This window comes from Drosophila busckii, chromosome X, assembly GCF_011750605.1.
Source record: "Drosophila busckii strain San Diego stock center, stock number 13000-0081.31 chromosome X, ASM1175060v1, whole genome shotgun sequence".
NCBI lineage: Eukaryota > Metazoa > Arthropoda > Insecta > Diptera > Drosophilidae > Drosophila > Drosophila busckii.
In genome coordinates, this window is record NC_046608.1 from 20,263,295 (window position 1) to 20,282,269 (window position 18,975).

An 18,975-nucleotide genomic window follows, 5' to 3' on the forward strand; every position below is an offset into this window, starting at 1 on the left:
ACACTCATATATGCTCAAAATTTGTTGCAAGTTTTATAAAGTTATAAATATATATATCTTGTAATTAAGACGAGCGCTGTTCTCCCACAATCGCATAGAGTGCATGCTTATAATGACCCGAGGTGTCGCCCTATAAGGAAAAGGGAAAGAATATTCCAAGGGGAAATTTTAGCATTTGCTGCGGAAGCTTACAAAATGTAAGTGTTGTTTAAGGTGCAAAACTTGGCTAATGAGTGAGTTGATATATGAAGTGTGAAACTTAGCTAATGCGGTGAATAAAAAGTATTTCAAAGTAAATGAAACTTTTTTATGGCAAAATCTATGAAATATATACATATATATATATGATGGATGAATGATATGTATGATATGATATGATATGATATATGTATGTATGTACCAGGCGACTTACCTTAATCCAGCTCTTTAACGATTTGCCATACAGACGCTCGAAAGCCACCTTTATATCGGACATATCAATCTAAAATAAAAATATAACAACATATTAACAACATGTCTATTCTTCCATTGAAGTCACAAAACGCACCTCGCAACGAGTTATAATAACACGTATGAGCTGCTTGTCATTGGTGCCAATGCCTGCCATAGCCTTGTGCAGACGTGAGGCAAAGTACTCCGCCTTGTTAGTAACACATCTATAGATGGCAATGAGACCCTCCATAATATCGCCAGAGAATTCCTTTTTAATGGCCTTCTCTAGTGAATGTCCTGTCATGCTCTCGTACTCTTGGAATATCTGCAATGTTCATTTCAATTTATAAATATTTTTGCCTAAATTGCATTTTAGATTGGCTTACTAGCTTGAGCTGCTGATAGTTGCGCTGGCAGAGAATCATGTTGAACATGCTCTCATCGGTGCCAACGCGCAATTCGCCTGCTTTTAATAGCTCGCGTGCATCATCCTTGGCCGCATTCACATCCACACGTCCACTCTCATCCCGCGCCGCTGTGCAAAGCGAGGTAAGCAAACGTTTGAAGTTGCCTGAAGTCTCCGACTTGAGCTCCGATTCCAAGTGTGCGCCGTACACTAAAAATTGGATACATTGGAATTGGAATGTTTAGTTTGTAATTCAGTCAACTTACAGCGCAAATATTGATGCTTAATGGTGTGTATTTCCACGTTGGATAATGTGCAAAGGATTTCGATGAGCACCTCCTCATCTGTGCCAATGCCAGCCATGGCATCATTCAATTCCGCACAGTAATAATCCACAATGGGACGGAGCAGACCGACAAGTAGCTTTTCGAAATTACCGCTTGTCTCGGACTTTATGTCCTCAATGAGATCCTTGCCGAAATGCGTCTTATACTGACGCTGAATCTCCTGACGTTGCTCATTAGTACGCCGGCAAATAATCTCGATAAGTTTATCCTCATCGGTGCCAAAGCCTTTCATAGCCTTGCGCAAATCGTGCGCATCTTTCACAGGATCAAAGCCCTGGGCAGCAAATAAGGTGGGTGTGCCCTGAAAACAAATGAAAGCCTTGTTTAATAACACGAGCTTAGGCAATTGAAATATTGGATCAAAACTGAAATTGACTTTAGGTGGAACAGGAGAGGCTCGTTTGGCAGAGTCTTCTTAGCGAGCGTCTACTGCAGATGCATACATACATACATACATACATACATAGTATATAATTGGCTCTATATGTAAATGTATAACAAACCTGTTTATTGGCTAGGAAGACTTGATTGTGAGCATTACTCGAGCTCTGGGGCATGCTATGGTATGAATGATTAGTTGCATGCTGCTGTGGCGCATAATGTTGAGCAGGAATTGGAGCAGCGTTTGGGTAAGAATGTTGGGGATGGGCATTGCCAGCGTTATAAGCAGCTGATGGCGCTTGGATAAGGCGCGTGCATGGGATATGGTGCAGCGGCTTGCTGTTGAGCCGGTGGATAGGGACCGGCTGCCTGTGGATAGCCACCGGCTGCCTGTGGATAGGGAGCGGCTTGCTGTGGAGCCGGTGGATAGGGAGCGCCATGCGCATGCATTTGGTGCATCGGTTGCGCTTGTTGTGTGCTCCATCCCACGCCAAAAGGGACATGGGGCATTTGATTGCCAGCTGGTGGCCCCTGCGATTGGGACTGCTGGTATGACTGTGGTGGATATGGCGCGCCGGAACCCTAGAAAAACAAAAGACAAATAAAACAGTCCAAGACACACACACAATGCAATTTCAATTCATAAGCAAGTCACGCAGCCAAAATTAAAACTTTTACCACATTATTAATAATATATATACATACATTTGTATATTGTATGTATTTGTATGAGTGTATGTATATATATATAAATATCAGGCAGTTACTAAGTATGTATGTATGCGAGTTCAGAGTTCAACAAAGGTTATATATATATAATTTATGCATAAGCTTTAGATACTTACAAATGGATACATATTTAACTTCAAGTGCTTTGAGCTTACTGAGAGAAAGTGAGAGTGGTAGCGCTGGAGATTCTTTTCGAATGAGATTCAAGGCTGCAAAAACACGCAAAATGTTAAATGGGTTAATGAATTGCAAATATTTATAAATTCTTTATGTTTGCCAAACTAACATTGCGCAGCTTTTTACAAAAGCTTTGCCAAATTTCTTAAGGGGTTAATCATTATATATTTAAATGCTATACATTTGTGATTATGTTACTTCGATATTATATAAATCAAAACAATTTAAGGCAGACGGTCACGTCACACTTTACTTTACAGGAACCATTTAATAACAGATAGTGATGTGAACAACCATCGATGCATCGAACATCGATGTGTGTTTTGCGATTTTTTCCCGATGTTTTCCGATGTTTTTATTGATATCGATGTTAAGCGATGCATCGATGTTTTGCAAAAAATCGACTGTTGAATTTCACTATTATCGTGTAGCAGCATGGTGTCACGACAACCTTCAACATTTCAAAGCTTTCAAAATCTAACGGATTTCGGACCAGACGGCCAAAGAACCAATAAAAATTAATGAAGCTATCATATATGTGATAGCAAAAGATGTGCAGCCATTTTCAGTGGTTGATATTTATGTTATGCTATGTTAGTTATGTTGATACACAAATATGGTTTGAAAATAATACTAATTTTATTTTAAAATAAAAAGTAAACTTTTGCAAAACCAAATAAAAAAAAACTAATTTTATTAAACTAACAAACAAAAATTTAAAAAAAAAACGGTAGGGTTTTAAAACATGTGACATACATCGATGCATCGAAGTTTTGGTCCGATGCATCAACCCAACATCGATGTTTAATTTTTAAATTTCGATGCTCATAGACATCGATGTTTCTACTAAAATTTACATCACTAATAACAGATTTCGAGCATCATTAACAGAAAAATAATATTTTCTGTTAAGACTGCAACTATTTGAGCACTGCTGACATTTCTATCGAAGTCATAGATTTTTTTTTCAAAATACATAAGCACACTATCATCCAGCAGTATCCGCAACGTAAACAAAACAATGCATATTTAATAAATTGCTTTATTTTAAATTGTATGCACCGACATGAACAACAATCGCGTCCGCATTGTAATTGTAGGCGATTCAGGTGACAACAAACAATAAAGATGCTTGTAACATAATATATTTATATACCTGATCTACTTAGGCGTGGGAAAAACTTGTTTAACACACTTAATAGCGCACAATGAATCACTTATACGCCCAGGTTGGACAGTGGGCTGCAACATACAGGTGAAGATACATGAATTCAAGGAAGGCACCGCACGACAGTGTCCCTATTTTGTGGAGCTGTTTGACATTGGCGGCTCGCTGAGTCACAAAAATACCAGAAGTGTCTTTTATAACTGTATACACGGCATCATACTGGTGCACGATCTGACCAATGGAAAATCACAGGAGCAGCTACTCGATTGGCTTTATGAAATAGTCAACAAGGACGGCAAGGATACATACAAGTGCCGCGGCAGCTCACTGCCGCCTTCACCTTTGCCCAACTATAGTGAGGAGCCGCATCTGCGTTTTGATCTGGAAGAGTTTCTGGGTGCAACGCAGATACCCATACTGGTGATGGGCACCAAGCTGGATCTGATAGATGAGAAGCGCCAGCCCAAGACGGCGGTAAAGAAGGCAGGCGGAATAGGTAAGGAGGCTTAATCGGGGAAGAATTTACTTGCTCAAGGTTCTTTTCTCTTTCTATCACCACCATCACAGCTGACAAGTGCGGCGCTGAGGAGATCTGGCTAAACTGTCGTGATACACGAAGTCTGGGCGCAGGGACAACGGATGCTGTAAAACTTTCACGCTTCTTCGACTGCGTCATTGAGAAGCGCGAGTATAATAATGGTGGTGGCGGTGGCAGTAGTGGCGGCAACATTGATAGACGTCGACCCGTGCCACAGTCCAGCAACACCAATGATTACCTCAACTATGTGCCCAAGCCCAGCACTGCTGCTGTGCCGTTGCTGGAAACAAGTGATCTTAAATAAAAGTTAACAAGCTCTTTCATAAGTCAATTGTTGTCTAATTGTTGCTCAGCTGCTGGCGATACCATGTCGGCAGCACTTGCTCATCCTTAAGTACCGTATAGTAAACCTGACTTTGTGCAGCTTTGAAATCCAGACGCACTGTGGCTTCCGGTGTGTTCAAATGTGCCATTAACGTTTTGAGCTCATGCAGAAAGTCGTAGAGAAAGTTGGCCATGGCTGCAGCACTCCAAGGCTTATTGCGATGCAGCGTGCGCACGTCGTATTCCTTTATCTCATGCAGCATTCCCTGCGGATCCCGCAGGCCGGCCAAGATACTACCAATGCCTACTAGATATGATTGGCACCACCAATTGCTGGATTTGTAGTTATCAAAGCTGCGCTGCTGTCGGAAATTCATATCTAAGGCGCTTGTCTTTAGCTCCACAAACTGCGCCGCGCGTAGTTGCGATTCTTGCCGCAAATCACTGGAAGAGATTTGAGGCATTAATAATTAGCTAGTGTAGGCAAGCGTGTACATACAGCCGCTGCGTGCTTTTAATGCAATCCATCTCTGCACCGTAAAGCAATTTGAGCCCATTTAGCTTACTGCTATAGATGCATGCGAACTCCTTAGACTCATTTACTGGCACATCCGTTATAGGCTTCTCTTGCGGATCATGTGTGGTGCAGTATTGCTCGAACTTAAAGCCCCAGGAGCACATATCTTGCTGCTGACTAGGCATTTGTTGGCGTTCCTCACGCTGCTCCGGGGTTTCCAGCTTGGCCAAGTAGATGCTGCCGTGAAAGAGTGTCGCAACCAAGCAGTAGTCCTTTTGTCGCTCATACGGCGTGCCCATAATTTGTCGTAAGATTCCACGAAAAGTAATTACGTCGGCTTGCAACTGCAGCAGCTTTGGGTGCAGACTAATATACCGACATAACTGTGCAATATCATGATAGTCTGGCTCTGGTGGCTTGCGTTGCACTTGCTCTATGCCGGCATTCAGGTCCAAAGGAAAATCTGTTTGTGGTGGTATGCGCAAATAGCCGGCATTGTTAGCATTGTCTTCCAATTCACGCGATTCGTTGATGCTGTAGCAACCAACTGGCTCCGGTCGACTAAAGTTGGGAAAGGCGACGGAGTACGGCGTTCCTAATTTATGCGTACGGATGTTTAAATGCAACGTTCCCGTCGAAGACATGAGTTTTGTTTTGTTTTGTTTACAAATCGTCTGCAGTGCTGCCAGCTTGCAATCAGGAAAACAGCTAAGTCGACAGTCGACTATCGATAGCACAGTTCATTTGAACCGAACTAGTAGTCAGCAAACTCCACAAGTTACAATTTGTTAAATAAAAAATTTGGCAAAATGAGACAACGTCAATGCATTGTGGTAAATATGCGCTCAGCCATAGCGCTTATTTTAATTTTTGTGTTAAATGGCATAAAGAACAGCGAAACGGCAAGTGGTGGCAATCAAATGGATTTAACAGATGCGAAATCGGAGCAACGCAAGGACAACAGCAATGCCAGCAGCAACAACAATAATAATAATAATAACAATGAGAATGAAGTGTTTGTGCCAGCGCTGGCCAACATGGCTGCTAAGCCATTGCCCATTAACGACAACAACAGCACTAACAACAACATGCTCTGCCCCATGGACAAGGATACGCCCTGTGAACGTTTGTCGTATCCCTGCATTCGTTGCAGCTACAACTTCAATTGCTTATACGGACGTGATCTGAACATCAGCTGTGAGGCGCTAAGTAATGTGCAGTGTCTAGGCAATCGTTCGTTCTCACGACAGATGAACTGCCGTTATTGTTACCAAACGGAACTCTGGCAACAGCACTGCGAGCAGCATGCTAACTGCAATTCAGCTGCCGACAAATATTATCGAACGAACTGCACTGTGCATCAGGATGTGCTCTGTCTGGGCAATCGTTCCTTTACACGAAATCTGAGATGCAATTGGACGCAGGGCTATCGTTGGAGCACCGCTTTACTTATCAGCCTAACGCTGGGCGGCTTTGGCGCTGATCGTTTTTATCTAGGACACTGGCAGGAGGGGATCGGCAAACTATTTAGTTTTGGTGGATTGGGCGTTTGGACCATTATCGATGTGCTTCTCATTTCAATGCATTATTTGGGTCCAGCTGATGGTTCACTCTACATTTAAAGCAGTTTTCAAGCACATTCTAGTTTCCGTTAAATCTTAGTGTATAAATAAAGACTGCAAACCAAAAAGGGTTAGGCTAAGCTTAAATCAATAGTAACTAATAGTATGTATAATAGTATGTGTGTGTGTGTAAATTGTAAATAAAAGGTCAAATACGTTCAAATTAAAAAAGTTAAGATAAATGTGGTGAATAAGCTTACTCGTTGGTTCCAGACTCCGCTATTGTGTTTGATAGTTTAGTCTTTCATGTGTTCATTAATAATACACGGCATTCAACTCGGCGACTTATCAATCATTATGTTCAGCTAGTCTTAACCACTAAAAAAAAATGATCAATAAGTTAAACTTATTTTACAATCCAATTTTAATGTAACGCACTTCAATTCCACTATGTTTCTAAATTTAAAATCTTCTGTTTTGCTAGTTCTATTTACTTAGCAATCAGCTGCCAATCCAATATGACTGCTACTGCTGACACCTCCGACGTCAGAGGCATGGGCTGGCATTGGCAACGCCTCATCCTCGGCGTCATCAAACTTGATGTGCTTGGCCAACAGCTTGGCAACTTTTTCGCGTCCACGTTTTTGCTGGACGCGTACCTTCTTGCTCAGCTTTGCCTCGCGATCTTGTTCGATTTTACGCCAATAAAGCGTTTCTGCTTGTCCATGCAACACCTGCAACTGTCGTTCGGCGCAGTTTAGCTGACGCACTAACTCCTCTGCTGCGGTAGGCGTAGTTAGACGCAGATGGGCCAACTGTTCACCTTCCTTAATGTCGACATATTGTATGTTTGTATATTGTCGCAAGTCCGCTTTAAATTCCTTGACATTGGCGCACGGCTCTGGCAAGACACACTCCACAATCAGGCCAGGCTCATACTTAAACAGAGGCTGACGCTCCTCGGCCTTGACACCCAGCTTGCTGTCCTCTGTTTCGCTACCGCCAGCCCCATAGAAATTCATGTTCATTTTGTGCACACCCGCCTGCTTGTTGCGCTTGCGACGCTTGGGTGGCACAGGTGTTTCCTCAACTACATCAGCATTCTCCAGTTGCTCCTGCGCAGTGCTAGCAAGCGGTTCCTGTTGCTGTTGTTGCTGCTTCTGTTGATGATTGTTGGGTGTGCCCTTCAGCTGCGCCGGTTGCTGTGTGGCCTGGCCACTGCGCCAAAGTTTACTCTTCGCCTCGCTAACCAGGCGACGTTGAAGATTTAGATATTTGTTCCGTAGACTGCACCAGCTGCACTTGGGCAGCACCTTTAATTCCAAAGCGCTGGGATCTATGTTGGGTTGTTGTCTATCTTGCAGTTGCAGTTTCTTGTGCTTGCGCTTACGTCGCGGCTTGCTATCTTTGATATCTTTGCTATCCTTATGCTCGTTATCCGTTGAGCTCTCTGCCGTATCTGCTTCGCTGCTCTGCTCCAACTTAAGCCGCTTGGCGGACGGCGGTGCCTCTAACCCCATAGATTTGGTGTCTGCTTCACGCTTAAGCGGCTGCTTCGGTTTCAACTCATGATAATTGCGTACGCTGGCTAACTCACTAGGTTCTGTCTGGTCTACTGAAAGCACGCCATGCACTTGTGCAAACGCTTTGACTGCCTTCTCGACACTTGCCGCCTTCTCAAACTCTACAAAGGCAAACTCCTTGATCTTTCTACTACCCGCATAATGCGGCAAGGATACATAGGCCACCGCGCCATAACGACTAAACACTTCCTTAAGCCAATCATGTGTTGCCGTTGCAGGCAACGCCTCTACATAAAGCGTCTTATCGTTAACATCTCGTTGCGTCGGAAGGGCAGTACGCCTTCTCACTTTGAGTTTAGTCTCGTCCAGCTCCAGTAGATGTGAATTGCTCAGTGACATGGCAATTTGCTGCACATCCTCCGTCAACGTCTTGATCTTGTTGAAATTCAAAAATATATCCAGCGGCACAACTAAATAATATTTATTTGGTTATGGTCAAGTAAATAATCTTTGACACATTACTTACATGGATCCTGCTCCACATGACGTCGCAGGAAGCGATCCTTGCTTAAGTTAGCATCACCAAAATAAAATTCCATTTGAGCGCGTATAGCATTATATAGATGGCGCTTACGCCTTCGGCCAGGGCTGCTGATATTGCCGTTGTCACCTCCTTCATACCTTCTGGGCTCGAGTTCACTTACATTTTCCTTGCCGCCGACTGTGATAGTTGCTTCTGACTGTTCTGTCGCTGTTTTGCTGGTGTCCGAATCTTGAGCAGCAGTTTTTCCGCTATCTTTGACTTTCGCAGCCATTTTTTGTGTTCAATGTTTTAATAAATACCTAATAATACTTTGCACTTTTTTGTTTAATTTGTATGCCGTGCGATAAATATTTTTATCGTTGTAGGTGGATAGAGCTGCCAGATTGATACACAGCCAATACCATCAATTAAATGCATCGAGCATCAAAAAATCCTATATTTTAAAATAATTGAGCGATATAATAACTTTGAATATTTTTATTTCGGTGCAATAAGTATTTAATTTGATTGCACAATTTTAAGCACTGCTAACAAGCTTAATATATATGAACTTATCATATAACTTATCGATAAGCGATTAATTGTATTGCATTTTGGCGGTAAACAGATGCCATTGTTGTACAGTGCGCAATGCTAATTGCAAAAAATACATAAACAACAGCATAAATAAAAAAAAGTATAAATACAAGCAGCATAAAATAAAGCAAAAGTGTTGCCATAGAAGAAAACACTAAGTTGTGCCAGAGAGTATCGGCATCGAAAAGTAACAACAAGCACCAACAATAGTGCAAAAAAGAAGCAAAACGAAACAACAAGCGGTGTAACAGCAAATATGTGCAGTTAATTTGTTGAAAATTAATAATTGAATAATGGAATCAATAGTGCTGCACTCAGATATAGCGCGCTTGGTGCTGGGTAAGACAGAATGAATGGAAAAATAAAGAGAATACAAAGATGCAACAATTATTATATTTAAAGGCTACCTGGTGAACAATGAACTGACGCGCGCAGCGCTATCGCTGTGTCGCAGCTCACCATATTTGCAACAGGAGTTTGTGGCACTTAAACAAGGATTACAGCCACATAATTTCCTGAATGGCGGCCTGGAAGAGATTATACGTGAACATGTGAAAATTACCGGCGTGGTGGATGCGGCGCTGCAGCGACTGCCGACAATAACGCGTCAGCGTTTGCAGCAGCTAAAGCTGGCAGAGCGAGTAAGTGAGCTGCTAAAGCTGGAAAAAACTTGTGAAGAAACCGAGGACGGCGCTAAGCAGCGCAAGCGACGCAGAGCGGGGTAAGTGTACAAATCACACTATTAACCTAACTAATGTTCAGCACTTGCAGCTCAGAGCAGCATCAGGAGCAGCGTATGAGCTCTGCCTCACCAGCAGGCAAACGTCCACGTTTGGTGCCATATTTGCATTGCAGCTTAAAACGTGTTCCCAACAAGAAGCAGCCATTGCTGGACAGCAGCACTGATAGTGGGCATACGGATGAGGATGAGCTGCTGTTTGCAGCAGAGGCACCTCAAGATAATTCTACGCCGCGCAGTGGACCGAAGCAAAATGAGCTGGAGCAGCTAGAAGAGGAGCTAACGGCGGAGCAAGCATTATTGCTGCCACAGCCTATGCCAGAGCTGACACAGATTATCATTAATAATGAAGAATTCCAAGAAAAGCTGCTAAATAATATAAATGTTGCATTGCAATCTATGACGGTCCACGCGCCCAATGCAGAGTCTGTTAACTCTGAGGCAGTACTGGATAGTCTGGTAAAGAATATTCTGGAGGCAACAGAAAAAGAACCCAGTTTTGAATGCATCTTAAAAGAAGTAGTGCAAATAGAGACAGCGGAGGACCAGATAGAAGAGCAGCAGCAACCAACTGAACTGCAGCAACCAGTTGCACAGCCGCAGTCGGCTGAACAGCAGCAACCAGCTAAACTGCCGCCACAGACGCCACTGATAAAACCCAGTTTAGCAAGTGCGAACACACCGGGACCACTGCTAGATCCCAATTTTAGTATTTCCAAGCTTATAGTCTTAAATACCAACGAGAGCGCACAAAAGAATCCCAGTATAAGCTTTAGTGACCAGTTGATAAGCTTCACGGAAAATGAGTGCGCCCAGCAGATTTGCCTGGACACCGCCAACGGACAATTGTCGCTGCCCATGCCTATGTATGTGTCCAATGAAGCAATGCTCTCCCAGCTGCCATTTTTGCTGAACAATGAATGGTTGGCGCAACAGCTGCGCGCAGAGACCTTGTCGGATCCCAATGCTTCACACATAGAGATACCCTTGCCGGAGCCCATAACGTTAACTGTGAATCAGCTGCCAGCGAATTCGATTATCATTAACAGTGCACAAAAGGAGCCGCCGGTGGAGCTTATAGCCGAAAAGGAACGTTCTGCTGGCAAGGTGGCAACAGTACCTCTGCCCGTGCCAGTCTCCTTGGACTCCTCACGTGTAGTACTCGAGCGTGTTACGCCCTCTACCGCGGGCATTGTCAACGTCAAAGCATTTCGTAGTCTGTCCACGCCTAGAAAACGTCATTCCCATGTGCGCACGCTTAACTTTTCACCAAAGGCAACGCCCCTGAGCAGCAAGCGTGTGCCCGTAATTGCGGCCAGATCTAGCAAGAAGAAGCAGCAGCAGCAGCCACCGCCGCCGCCAGCCCAAGTCTTAACCAGCTTGGAGGCTAACGATAGCAATGGCTCTGTGCCGCCGCTATTTGTTATGGAGGAGTGCAGCAATCAGACAGTCATAAGCAAGCCGACGGAGCAAGTGGTGTCGGAACAACAGATGGCTGCGACACCTAAGCGCAAGCAGCAGCGACGCCGCCAAACTGCGAAGCGCATATTAGAAACGGACCAGCCAGCGTCTGCCAGCAAGGAGCAGCTGGATGACAGCAAGGAAAATAAGCAGGAGCACGCTGTCGCGTTAGAGGTGCAGGAGGAAGATCTAATGGCTGCTTGGCAGCGTCAGCTGCATTGCAATACTCAAGATCTGGAGCAGCGTTTGCGCGCTCTTAATGCCCAAAGTCAGCCGTTGGAGTCCAAGGGCCGTGTACGTCGTCGCAAGCCGCGTGCCAAGACTTTAGCCAGGCAAAAGAAAACCAAGGCTCAGCTCAAGTACATGCCAGAGCTGGACAAGATTAGCATTAAGCTACCAACGCCGCATAAGTCAAAGATTGAACCGCCCAAAGAGGAGCCTCCCAAGGCGCCCAACATGGCAATGCTACTGGAGACGCCCTTCAAGGAGCCGCTGGCCGATATACCGCCTACGCCGGCGGCAGTAGCAGCGCTGCTGCCCACCATGGACACACCAGCCACCAAGCTGCTGCCTTTGGCCAATTATCTCTTTGGCAGCGACACCAAAAGCATACTGGACACACCCATGCTGACAGCTATAACGCCCGGCGTAAACGTGCGTCTATGCAACTCTGCTGCCAAGACAGATTACAGTAGCGGCAGCTCCTATTATCGCCCCGATGAGGCAGAGCCCACGCCATTGAAGCTTAGCGAGCTGGCTCTGCCGGCAGAGCGTCTGGCCGTGGAACCGCTGGTGCTGCGTCGTGTGCGTAGCTTTGGCTGCGAGGCCGTGGACAGTACAGAGGCAGCCCAAGAGCAAGCGCAGGCGCAACTTCCAGCAGCAGAACAGCCGCACTACAAGCTAGTGGCGGGCTTGCCGGATGCAGTGGTGGATAGCAGCAGCACCACCAGCTCCAGCTCAAGCAGCAGCAACAGCACTACCACCACTAGCTCCTCCAGCAGCAGCAGCAGTAGCTCCTCCAGCAGCAGCAGCAGCGCTGCATCGGTAGCAGAACCGGTCGCAAAGCCTGTACCGCTGGAAATGCTCCAGCAACACTTGTCGGACATAAGCAGCACGGAAGATGAGGAATGGTTGAAAGCAGCAGCACGGGATGCGCAGCCTTTGGCCATAGACAGCGAACCGACGCAGTTGGTCAGCCAAGATGGCGAGGTGCGTTATCCGTTGCGCAATTGGTTAACACCCAGCAAAGAGTCCGCCACAGCACCACAGCCGCAGCCACCGCCGACGCCAGCTCCTGTTGCAGTGCCGCAGCCCAGCGTGGACCAGCGCCGGCAGCAGCTGGCGGAGGTGCGTGAACGCGTCAAGGCCAAAGTGAAGCAGGAGCCCGTACCAAAGCCACGCGCACGTAAACCTACAAAGCAGATAAAGAAGCTACGCGCTACTGTTGTCACCGCAAAGATTCAAGCCCCAGCTACAGCTACAGCTACAGCCAAAGCTACAGCTCCAGCCCCAGTACCAGCCACAGCCATAGAGACGTCATTGGTGCAGCCAGCTCTGCTTGCGGCGCTGAATCTTAGCGCCAAGAAGCAATCACCAGTAGTAGTAGTAGCAGCAACTGCTACTTCCACTACAGCACCAATTCCCCCCAAGCCTGCTCGCGCTGCAGTGCAAATAAAAGCGCAACCGGCGCCTGGCGCTCGTCGTGGTCGTCCCAAGAATACAACGCAGCCGGCACAAGCGCGCGGCGGCATGCGACGTTCCAGTCGTATTATCGATAGCAAACGTAAGTAGAAAAGCTTCAAGTGTCAGCCATTAGTAACAAATATCTAATCCACTCTCTAGCGCCCAACGTCAGTGCACAGAGCAATGGTCCCAGCGATAAGCCAGCCAAGAAGCCTGCCAAGAAACGCGCCGAGGCGCGACTACCAGCCGTAGCAGAGCCAGCAGCAGTTCCAGCTCCCGTTGCTGCCCCCTCGCTTCTACCTACACCCAAGCCCATGGCCTCGCCTAATCCCAGCTTTGAGCTTGACATGTGCCTTACCAGCTGTCATGTGGGCAAAACCTTTAGCTTTGCATGTGCCGATGATGGTAAAAAGCCCGCGCAACCTGTGGCAGCCCAATCCGCCGCCTACTTTGAACGTTTCCAAATGCGCGTAATTATGGACAATGAGGTGCACATGATGCGCATAACGCCAACGCAAGTGCTGCATCAGTCGCTGCCAGCGCTCGAGGAGAGCTTGAGCAATATACGCAACATACCCAAGAAACGCATTGTGCGTTATTCAAGCAGCTCCAAGGACGGCAAGGAGCAGGCCAAAGAAGCTAAGGAGCCAGTGCAGAAGCAAAAGCCCATGGCAGCTTCTACGCCGCTGAACAAAAGCGAGAAACAGCAGCAGCAATTGCCTGAAGGGTAAGTACTCGGATAGAGAGAGATAGAGAGCACATGCTTGAAAATGAAAGAGACAGCAATAGCGAAGTCTTTAGTGATCTTAAATCTATGTTAAAGCTAAATATAATCGGATGTAGTTATAGTTGTATAAAAGGAATTAATTTTTCATTTAAAACATATTTATCTGCCTAAACTTTTCCTCTACATTAGTTTTATATATGTCTTAGGCGATGTTAAGTTTATAATTCAAATGTAGTTTTTAAAATTTGGAAACTTATTGACCTTAAGTATGATACACAACTAACTCTCTTCGCCCTCATCCTCACTTTTAGCCAAACTCCAGCCAAGAACGACGAGCAGCCACTAGAAGCACAGGATACGGATGTACAAATAGAGGATATAGAATCGATACTATCGCATTTGCATGGCAACTCAGTCAATGCCAATTAATTCAAACACTCTCTCATATATAAATATATATATATATATATATTTATATGTATTGTTCATTGCTTAAGCTCGTATGCCTAAGCTCTTTAGTAAGTTAAGCAATCAAAAGTGTATTATCGTTATTGATTTTGAACAATTTATTGGCAATTATGTATAGCTCGTGTATTTAAGTTAATATATTTTATATATCGAAATTTAACAAAACACTGTTGAATGTAAACTTTGTTGTCGATTAAGTACAGTTTGCATCTTCTTTTTATGTTCATCTTGTATATAAAGGCAATTTATATCACATGAGTTCTCGCTTAAAATAATTATTTATTTTATAACCTCTATTTTTTTTTTTGCATTTGGCTTAAGTTATCATACTACTGTATATAAGTTTTTTTTATATGCATAGTTATATAATTAAAATTATCTAATTGAAGTCACTTTAGTTTAGTTGCGACAAATGTTAATAATTTATTTTATTTTTCCACTAATTTACTTATATATAATTTATAGATCGAGTAATTGGTATATAATTGACATTTGCTTGACAAGGACAAAGTTGATTACCCTAGAGTACGATTGAGCATTGAAAACTCTATTTTATTTTCAGTTTAAAGTTTCATAAACATATTTTAGATAACGCCAAATATAATGTAAAGCGGCTACGAATTTGCTTAATTATAGCAAACATTGAATATTTGCAATAAAAAAAATATTAAAAAAATGCTGTAAACGTGTTGAAGTTATAATGTTAAATTTCTAAAAAGAAATGATGACAAGAATTGTGTACAATATTGAAATTTTAAGCTATTTCTAAGTTAAAATACTAGCAATTTGCTAACTCCTTGAGTGTTCCAAAGCAATGAGTTATGCATTGCAGGGTTAAACCAATATTGTAATTCCGATTTCCGCAAACTGTTTAAAAATGCATAAAGCCGTGATTGACACGCCCAATCAATGGACAGCAATTAGGATCAATTACCATGCGAAAGACTGAGCAAGTGAGAGCGGCCTTGGGCGAACTACCGGCAATTGAGCAATTGCCAATTTTCCAGTTTAACAGTTGGATTTGAGCAACATGATGGGACGCTTGACATTCTGGCTTGTCTTAAGTCTAAGACTAGCATTGGTGATAGGAGCAGAACTTAGGATAAGTGAGTATTAAAGCATTCGGAGCATTAATAATTAAAACTGTTACTCTCCGCTTTAGCCTTTTGGATTGAGCCAGTGCAGCGCGCGGAGTTTGAAACGGATATGGCTGCAGTGCAAAAGGAGTTGGACGCCATGCATTTGGACACAGTCATAGCAGATTCAGTGCTGGTACTAGATCCAAATGATGAAGCGCAAAATATGCAGAACTGTAAGCGAAAAGTAATAGCCTCAAATACTGTAAGTGAGATAAACTGATGAGTGTCTTTGCTCTTTGTTGCAGTTTGTGAAATCCTAAACAGCATTGGCTGCGCCTTGGTGCTGGACTTTAGCTATAGTACCTGGCCAGCTGGTTATCGTCTAACGCAGGCGCAGGGCATTGGCTATATACGCGTGGATCGCTTGCTGCGTTCGTATCTCGAAATGTTTGGCGTCTTTATGCGTCAGAAGCGTGCCAACAATGTGGCCATGATCTTTCAAAATCCTCGTGATCTAAGAGAGGCAGTACACCATCTGCTTCAGGGTTATGTCTTTCGCACGCTGCTCCTGGACGCCAGCAGTAAGGAGGTGGACTTTGTGGAGCGTCTTGCCGCACTGCGTCCGTCGCCTACCTATTATGCCATCTTTGCACGCGGCTCGGCCATGAACAACATATTTGAGCGAGTGAGTATGCATTGCTCTCTGTCTTCAGCGCAACACTCACAGTTGTTTATCCTTTTGCAGCTGCAACGGGGCAGGCTATTCCAGCGTCCGAGGGAGTGGCATTTTGTCTTCTTGGATACTAGAGAGCGAGTGTTCAAGTATAAGCGACAGGCGCAGTATGCAACCCGCTTCACGCTCAACGCACGCGCCATTTGTCGCTCAATGCAGATGCGGGATCTTTACTGTGGCAGCGGCTTTACTGTAAGTGAAAGCATCATAATCCTACAATGTTAAAGGCCAAAGCTACAGATTCAATTGAGTTCTATTATGTTTCGCCGGCAGTTACAACGCGCTTTGTTGCTGGATGTGCTACGCAGCTTGATAGATGCAGCGCAAGTAAGTCCCGAGTTTCCGGGAGGAACTTTCTTGGAATGCAATGGCACAGAAAGCAATACGCAGGATGATGATTCAGCTGAACTATATGTCCAGTGGCTAAACAATGTGCACTGGAGTAACTTTGTGGAGCAGCAAATGCAGACGCAACAGCTGGAGCAAGGCCAGGAACCAATAGAGATACCTTTCCTCAACTTTGTTGCCAACATCTCGGCAGGATACTATTCCAACGAACACGAGGCGAAGACAGACTTGGCCATGTGGGGTGCCAGAGAGCTGCGACTGCTAAACGAGACTATAAGTCCTGCGCGTCGCTTCTTTCGCATTGGGACGGCGGAGAGCGTGCCTTGGAGCTATTTTCGCCGCAAGCCTAATACCGGTGAACTGGTGCTAAATCGTCAGGGCAAACCCGTTTGGGAGGGCTACTGCATAGACTTTATGAAGCGACTCTCTGAGAAGCTGAACTTTGACTACGAGATTGTGGCGCCACAGAAAGGACACATGGGCGAGCGTAACGAGCTGGGCGAATGGGATGGCGTCATTGGTGATCTGGTGAGCGGTGAAACGGACATTGCCATCGCTGCGCTCAAAATGTATTCGGAACGTGAGGAGGTTGTGGACTTCTTGCCGCCGTACTATGAACAAACGGGCATTTCGATTGTCATGCGTAAGCCCATGCGACGCACCTCGCTCTTTAAATTCATGACCGTGTTGCGCGTGGAGGTTTGGCTCAGCATTGTTGCCGCTTTGATTGGCACGGCATTTATGATCTGGTTCATGGACAAATATTCACCATATAGCTCACGCAACAATCGTGATGCTTATCCCTATGAATGTCGTGAGTTCACTCTGCGCGAGAGCTTCTGGTTTGCCTTGACTTCGTTTACGCCGCAAGGTGGCGGTGAGGCACCCAAAGCTGTTTCTGGACGTCTACTCGTTGCTGCCTATTGGCTTTTTGTGGTGCTCATGCTGGCCACATTTACCGCCAACTTCGGCTGCCTTCCTGACTGTGGAACGCATGCAAACACCTGTGCAGTCGTTGGATCAGCTGGCGCGCCAATCTCGCATCAATTATACCGTTATAAAAGGCTCTGATACGCATCAGTATTTTATGAATATGAAATTCGCCGAGGATACGCTCTATCGCATGTGGAAGGAACTGGCTCTAAATGCGTCCAAGGTATGAGAATAATCATTGTTTTCATTAATTTGTAACAAAATTATAAACTCTTACCTATTTAAAGGATTTTAGTCGCTTTCGCATTTGGGATTATCCTATTAAGGAGCAATATGGACATATACTGCTGGCCATTAACAACTCCCAGCCAGTTCATGATGCTCGCGAAGGATTTGCCAATGTGGATGCGCATGGCAATGCGGATTATGCCTTCATACACGACTCGGCGGAAATTAAATATGAAGTCACACTCAATTGTAATCTAACCGAAGTGGGTGAAGTGTTTGCCGAGCAGCCCTACGCGGTTGCTGTGCAACAGGGGAGTCATCTGGGCGTAAGTAACAGAGTGCTTCCTTCACATATATTAAATATCCTTTGTTTCGATTGTAGGACGAGATAAGCTTTTCCATACTGGAGTTGCAAAAAGAACGTTTCTTCGAGCAGTTAAAAGGCAAGTATTGGAATCAGTCGCGTCTACATAGTTGCCCTCTCTCCGAAGATCAGGAAGGCATAACGCTGGAAAGTTTGGGCGGCGTTTTCATAGCCACACTTTTTGGTCTCATATTGGCCATGGTTACGCTTGCTTTTGAGGTCATGTACTATCAGAAGAAGCAAAAGGCTCTGAACCTTATAACAAAAGTCCAGCCGTTTCCTGCAGACGCTGATACGCTCAGCAAGCTGGTCTGGCTCCAGACCGCCAAGCGTACCGCTCAGGAAAAGGCCAAAGACAAAAAGGTAACACCACCGCCTTCATTTGATGCAGCCACATTGCGGGGCAAACAAGCGCCCCCTGCGAGCATTGTATTGGGCGATGGTACATTCAAACCACGTCAGGGATTGTTGTCACGTCGGGCTCGCGACGCGAATCAGCCAAATGTCGGCTACATGGAGTGAAGCGTATTCACAACGAAGCTTGTGCTATTGTCTCTTTCACTATTGTGCACCTAGTAGAGCTTTTAGCACCGACCGCTGCGTAAACTAAGCAGCAGCACAGTTCTGAAAACAAAAGGAAATAATTTTTTTTAAATCGAAGATTAGTGTGGATATATGTATGTATAGATGGATGGATATAAGAAATATAATTAACTTATAGCAAACTATATTGAATTTACACGTTTACAACAAAAACATTCAAAGCAAATGAAACTAAGCTGACCCAAGACCGTGTTTGAAATTGTTGCGACTCGTCTCGTCAAAATGCAACTATAGAATGAGTCGATATAACTCTTGTTATCTAGCTAACTTGACTATTAGTCATCGATACTTCTGGCTCTCCATAACATTACGATAGCCAAATGTATCGAGTAATTTTAATGTCAAACAGCAGTTAACAGTATCGATATCGATGTGTGTCCAGCTG

General features: G+C 44.7%; 6 protein-coding genes across 10 annotated transcripts; 4 read left to right on the top strand and 2 right to left on the bottom strand.

Moving 5' to 3' along the window:
• LOC108606591 (annexin B11) lies at window positions 1–8,948 on the bottom strand. 5 transcript variants are annotated; one of them, XM_017996834.2, is made up of 8 exons: window positions 2,654–2,752; window positions 2,412–2,504; window positions 1,689–2,148; window positions 1,105–1,486; window positions 819–1,048; window positions 548–757; window positions 413–481; window positions 2–130 (listed from the first exon to the last, which is right to left on the bottom strand). In XM_017996834.2, the coding sequence occupies exons 3-8, from the start codon at window positions 2,067–2,069 to the stop codon at window positions 65–67; spliced, it is 1,338 nt and encodes a 445-aa protein (XP_017852323.2). In that variant the 5' UTR covers window positions 2,070–2,148; window positions 2,412–2,504; window positions 2,654–2,752; the 3' UTR covers window positions 2–64. The 5 variants fall into 5 exon arrangements, 4 of the variants coding, with proteins under 4 accessions (XP_017852326.1, XP_017852323.2, XP_017852325.2 ...); XM_017996836.2 differs by having other exon boundaries at window positions 2,671–2,710; XM_017996835.2 differs by lacking the exon at window positions 2,654–2,752 and adding an exon at window positions 2,582–2,650.
• LOC108606594 (rab-like protein 3) lies at window positions 3,437–4,521 on the top strand. The gene is made up of 3 exons (XM_017996840.1): window positions 3,437–3,581; window positions 3,642–4,136; window positions 4,208–4,521. The coding sequence occupies exons 1-3, from the start codon at window positions 3,539–3,541 to the stop codon at window positions 4,480–4,482; spliced, it is 813 nt and encodes a 270-aa protein (XP_017852329.1). The 5' UTR covers window positions 3,437–3,538; the 3' UTR covers window positions 4,483–4,521.
• LOC108606593 (decapping nuclease DXO homolog) lies at window positions 4,500–5,678 on the bottom strand. The gene is made up of 2 exons (XM_017996839.1): window positions 5,002–5,678; window positions 4,500–4,946 (listed from the first exon to the last, which is right to left on the bottom strand). The coding sequence occupies exons 1-2, from the start codon at window positions 5,661–5,663 to the stop codon at window positions 4,517–4,519; spliced, it is 1,092 nt and encodes a 363-aa protein (XP_017852328.1). The 5' UTR covers window positions 5,664–5,678; the 3' UTR covers window positions 4,500–4,516.
• LOC108606595 (TM2 domain-containing protein almondex) lies at window positions 5,790–6,794 on the top strand. The gene has a single exon (XM_017996842.1). The coding sequence runs from the start codon at window positions 5,829–5,831 to the stop codon at window positions 6,639–6,641; it is 813 nt and encodes a 270-aa protein (XP_017852331.1). The 5' UTR covers window positions 5,790–5,828; the 3' UTR covers window positions 6,642–6,794.
• A 569-nt stretch (window positions 8,949–9,517) lies between the features above and the next one.
• LOC108605099 (mediator of DNA damage checkpoint protein 1) lies at window positions 9,518–14,265 on the top strand. Its single transcript, XM_017994662.1, has 5 exons — window positions 9,518–9,563; window positions 9,627–9,945; window positions 9,996–13,207; window positions 13,267–13,834; window positions 14,146–14,265. The coding sequence occupies exons 1-5, from the start codon at window positions 9,518–9,520 to the stop codon at window positions 14,261–14,263; spliced, it is 4,263 nt and encodes a 1,420-aa protein (XP_017850151.1). The 3' UTR covers window positions 14,264–14,265.
• Window positions 14,266–15,049: 784 nt separating this feature from the next.
• Window positions 15,050–18,652, top strand: LOC108605100 (ionotropic receptor 25a). Its single transcript, XM_033294478.1, is given in 5 exon segments — window positions 15,050–16,306; window positions 16,388–17,431; window positions 17,433–17,618; window positions 17,683–17,949; window positions 18,006–18,652. Coding segments are annotated over 5 exon segments (2,481 nt in total). The 5' UTR covers window positions 15,050–15,826; the 3' UTR covers window positions 18,510–18,652.
• The last annotated feature ends 323 nt before the right edge of the window (window positions 18,653–18,975 follow it).

Excerpts from the sequence above, each read along its gene's own strand:
- LOC108605099 (XM_017994662.1), top strand. The coding sequence starts at position 9,518 with ATGGAATCAATAGTGCTGCACTCAGATATAGCGCGCTTGGTGCTGG. Across the intron at positions 9,946-9,995 it reads CGCAAGCGACGCAGAGCGGG|CTCAGAGCAGCATCAGGAGC; the intron begins GTAAGTGTACAA and ends CAGCACTTGCAG. Across the intron at positions 13,835-14,145 it reads CAGCAGCAATTGCCTGAAGG|CCAAACTCCAGCCAAGAACG; the intron begins GTAAGTACTCGG and ends CCTCACTTTTAG.
- LOC108606591 (XM_017996834.2), bottom strand. The coding sequence starts at position 2,069 with ATGTCCCTTTTGGCGTGGGATGGAGCACACAACAAGCGCAACCGATGC. Across the intron at positions 482-547 it reads TTATTATAACTCGTTGCGAG|ATTGATATGTCCGATATAAA; the intron begins GTGCGTTTTGTG and ends TTTTTATTTTAG. Across the intron at positions 131-412 it reads CGTTAAAGAGCTGGATTAAG|GGCGACACCTCGGGTCATTA; the intron begins GTAAGTCGCCTG and ends TTTTCCTTATAG.
- LOC108606593 (XM_017996839.1), bottom strand. The coding sequence starts at position 5,663 with ATGTCTTCGACGGGAACGTTGCATTTAAACATCCGTACGCATAAATTA. Across the intron at positions 4,947-5,001 it reads ATTAAAAGCACGCAGCGGCT|TGATTTGCGGCAAGAATCGC; the intron begins GTATGTACACGC and ends AATCTCTTCCAG.
- LOC108606595 (XM_017996842.1), top strand. The coding sequence starts at position 5,829 with ATGAGACAACGTCAATGCATTGTGGTAAATATGCGCTCAGCCATAGCG.
- LOC108606594 (XM_017996840.1), top strand. The coding sequence starts at position 3,539 with ATGAACAACAATCGCGTCCGCATTGTAATTGTAGGCGATTCAG. Across the intron at positions 3,582-3,641 it reads TGTAATTGTAGGCGATTCAG|GCGTGGGAAAAACTTGTTTA; the intron begins GTGACAACAAAC and ends TGATCTACTTAG. Across the intron at positions 4,137-4,207 it reads AAAGAAGGCAGGCGGAATAG|CTGACAAGTGCGGCGCTGAG; the intron begins GTAAGGAGGCTT and ends CCACCATCACAG.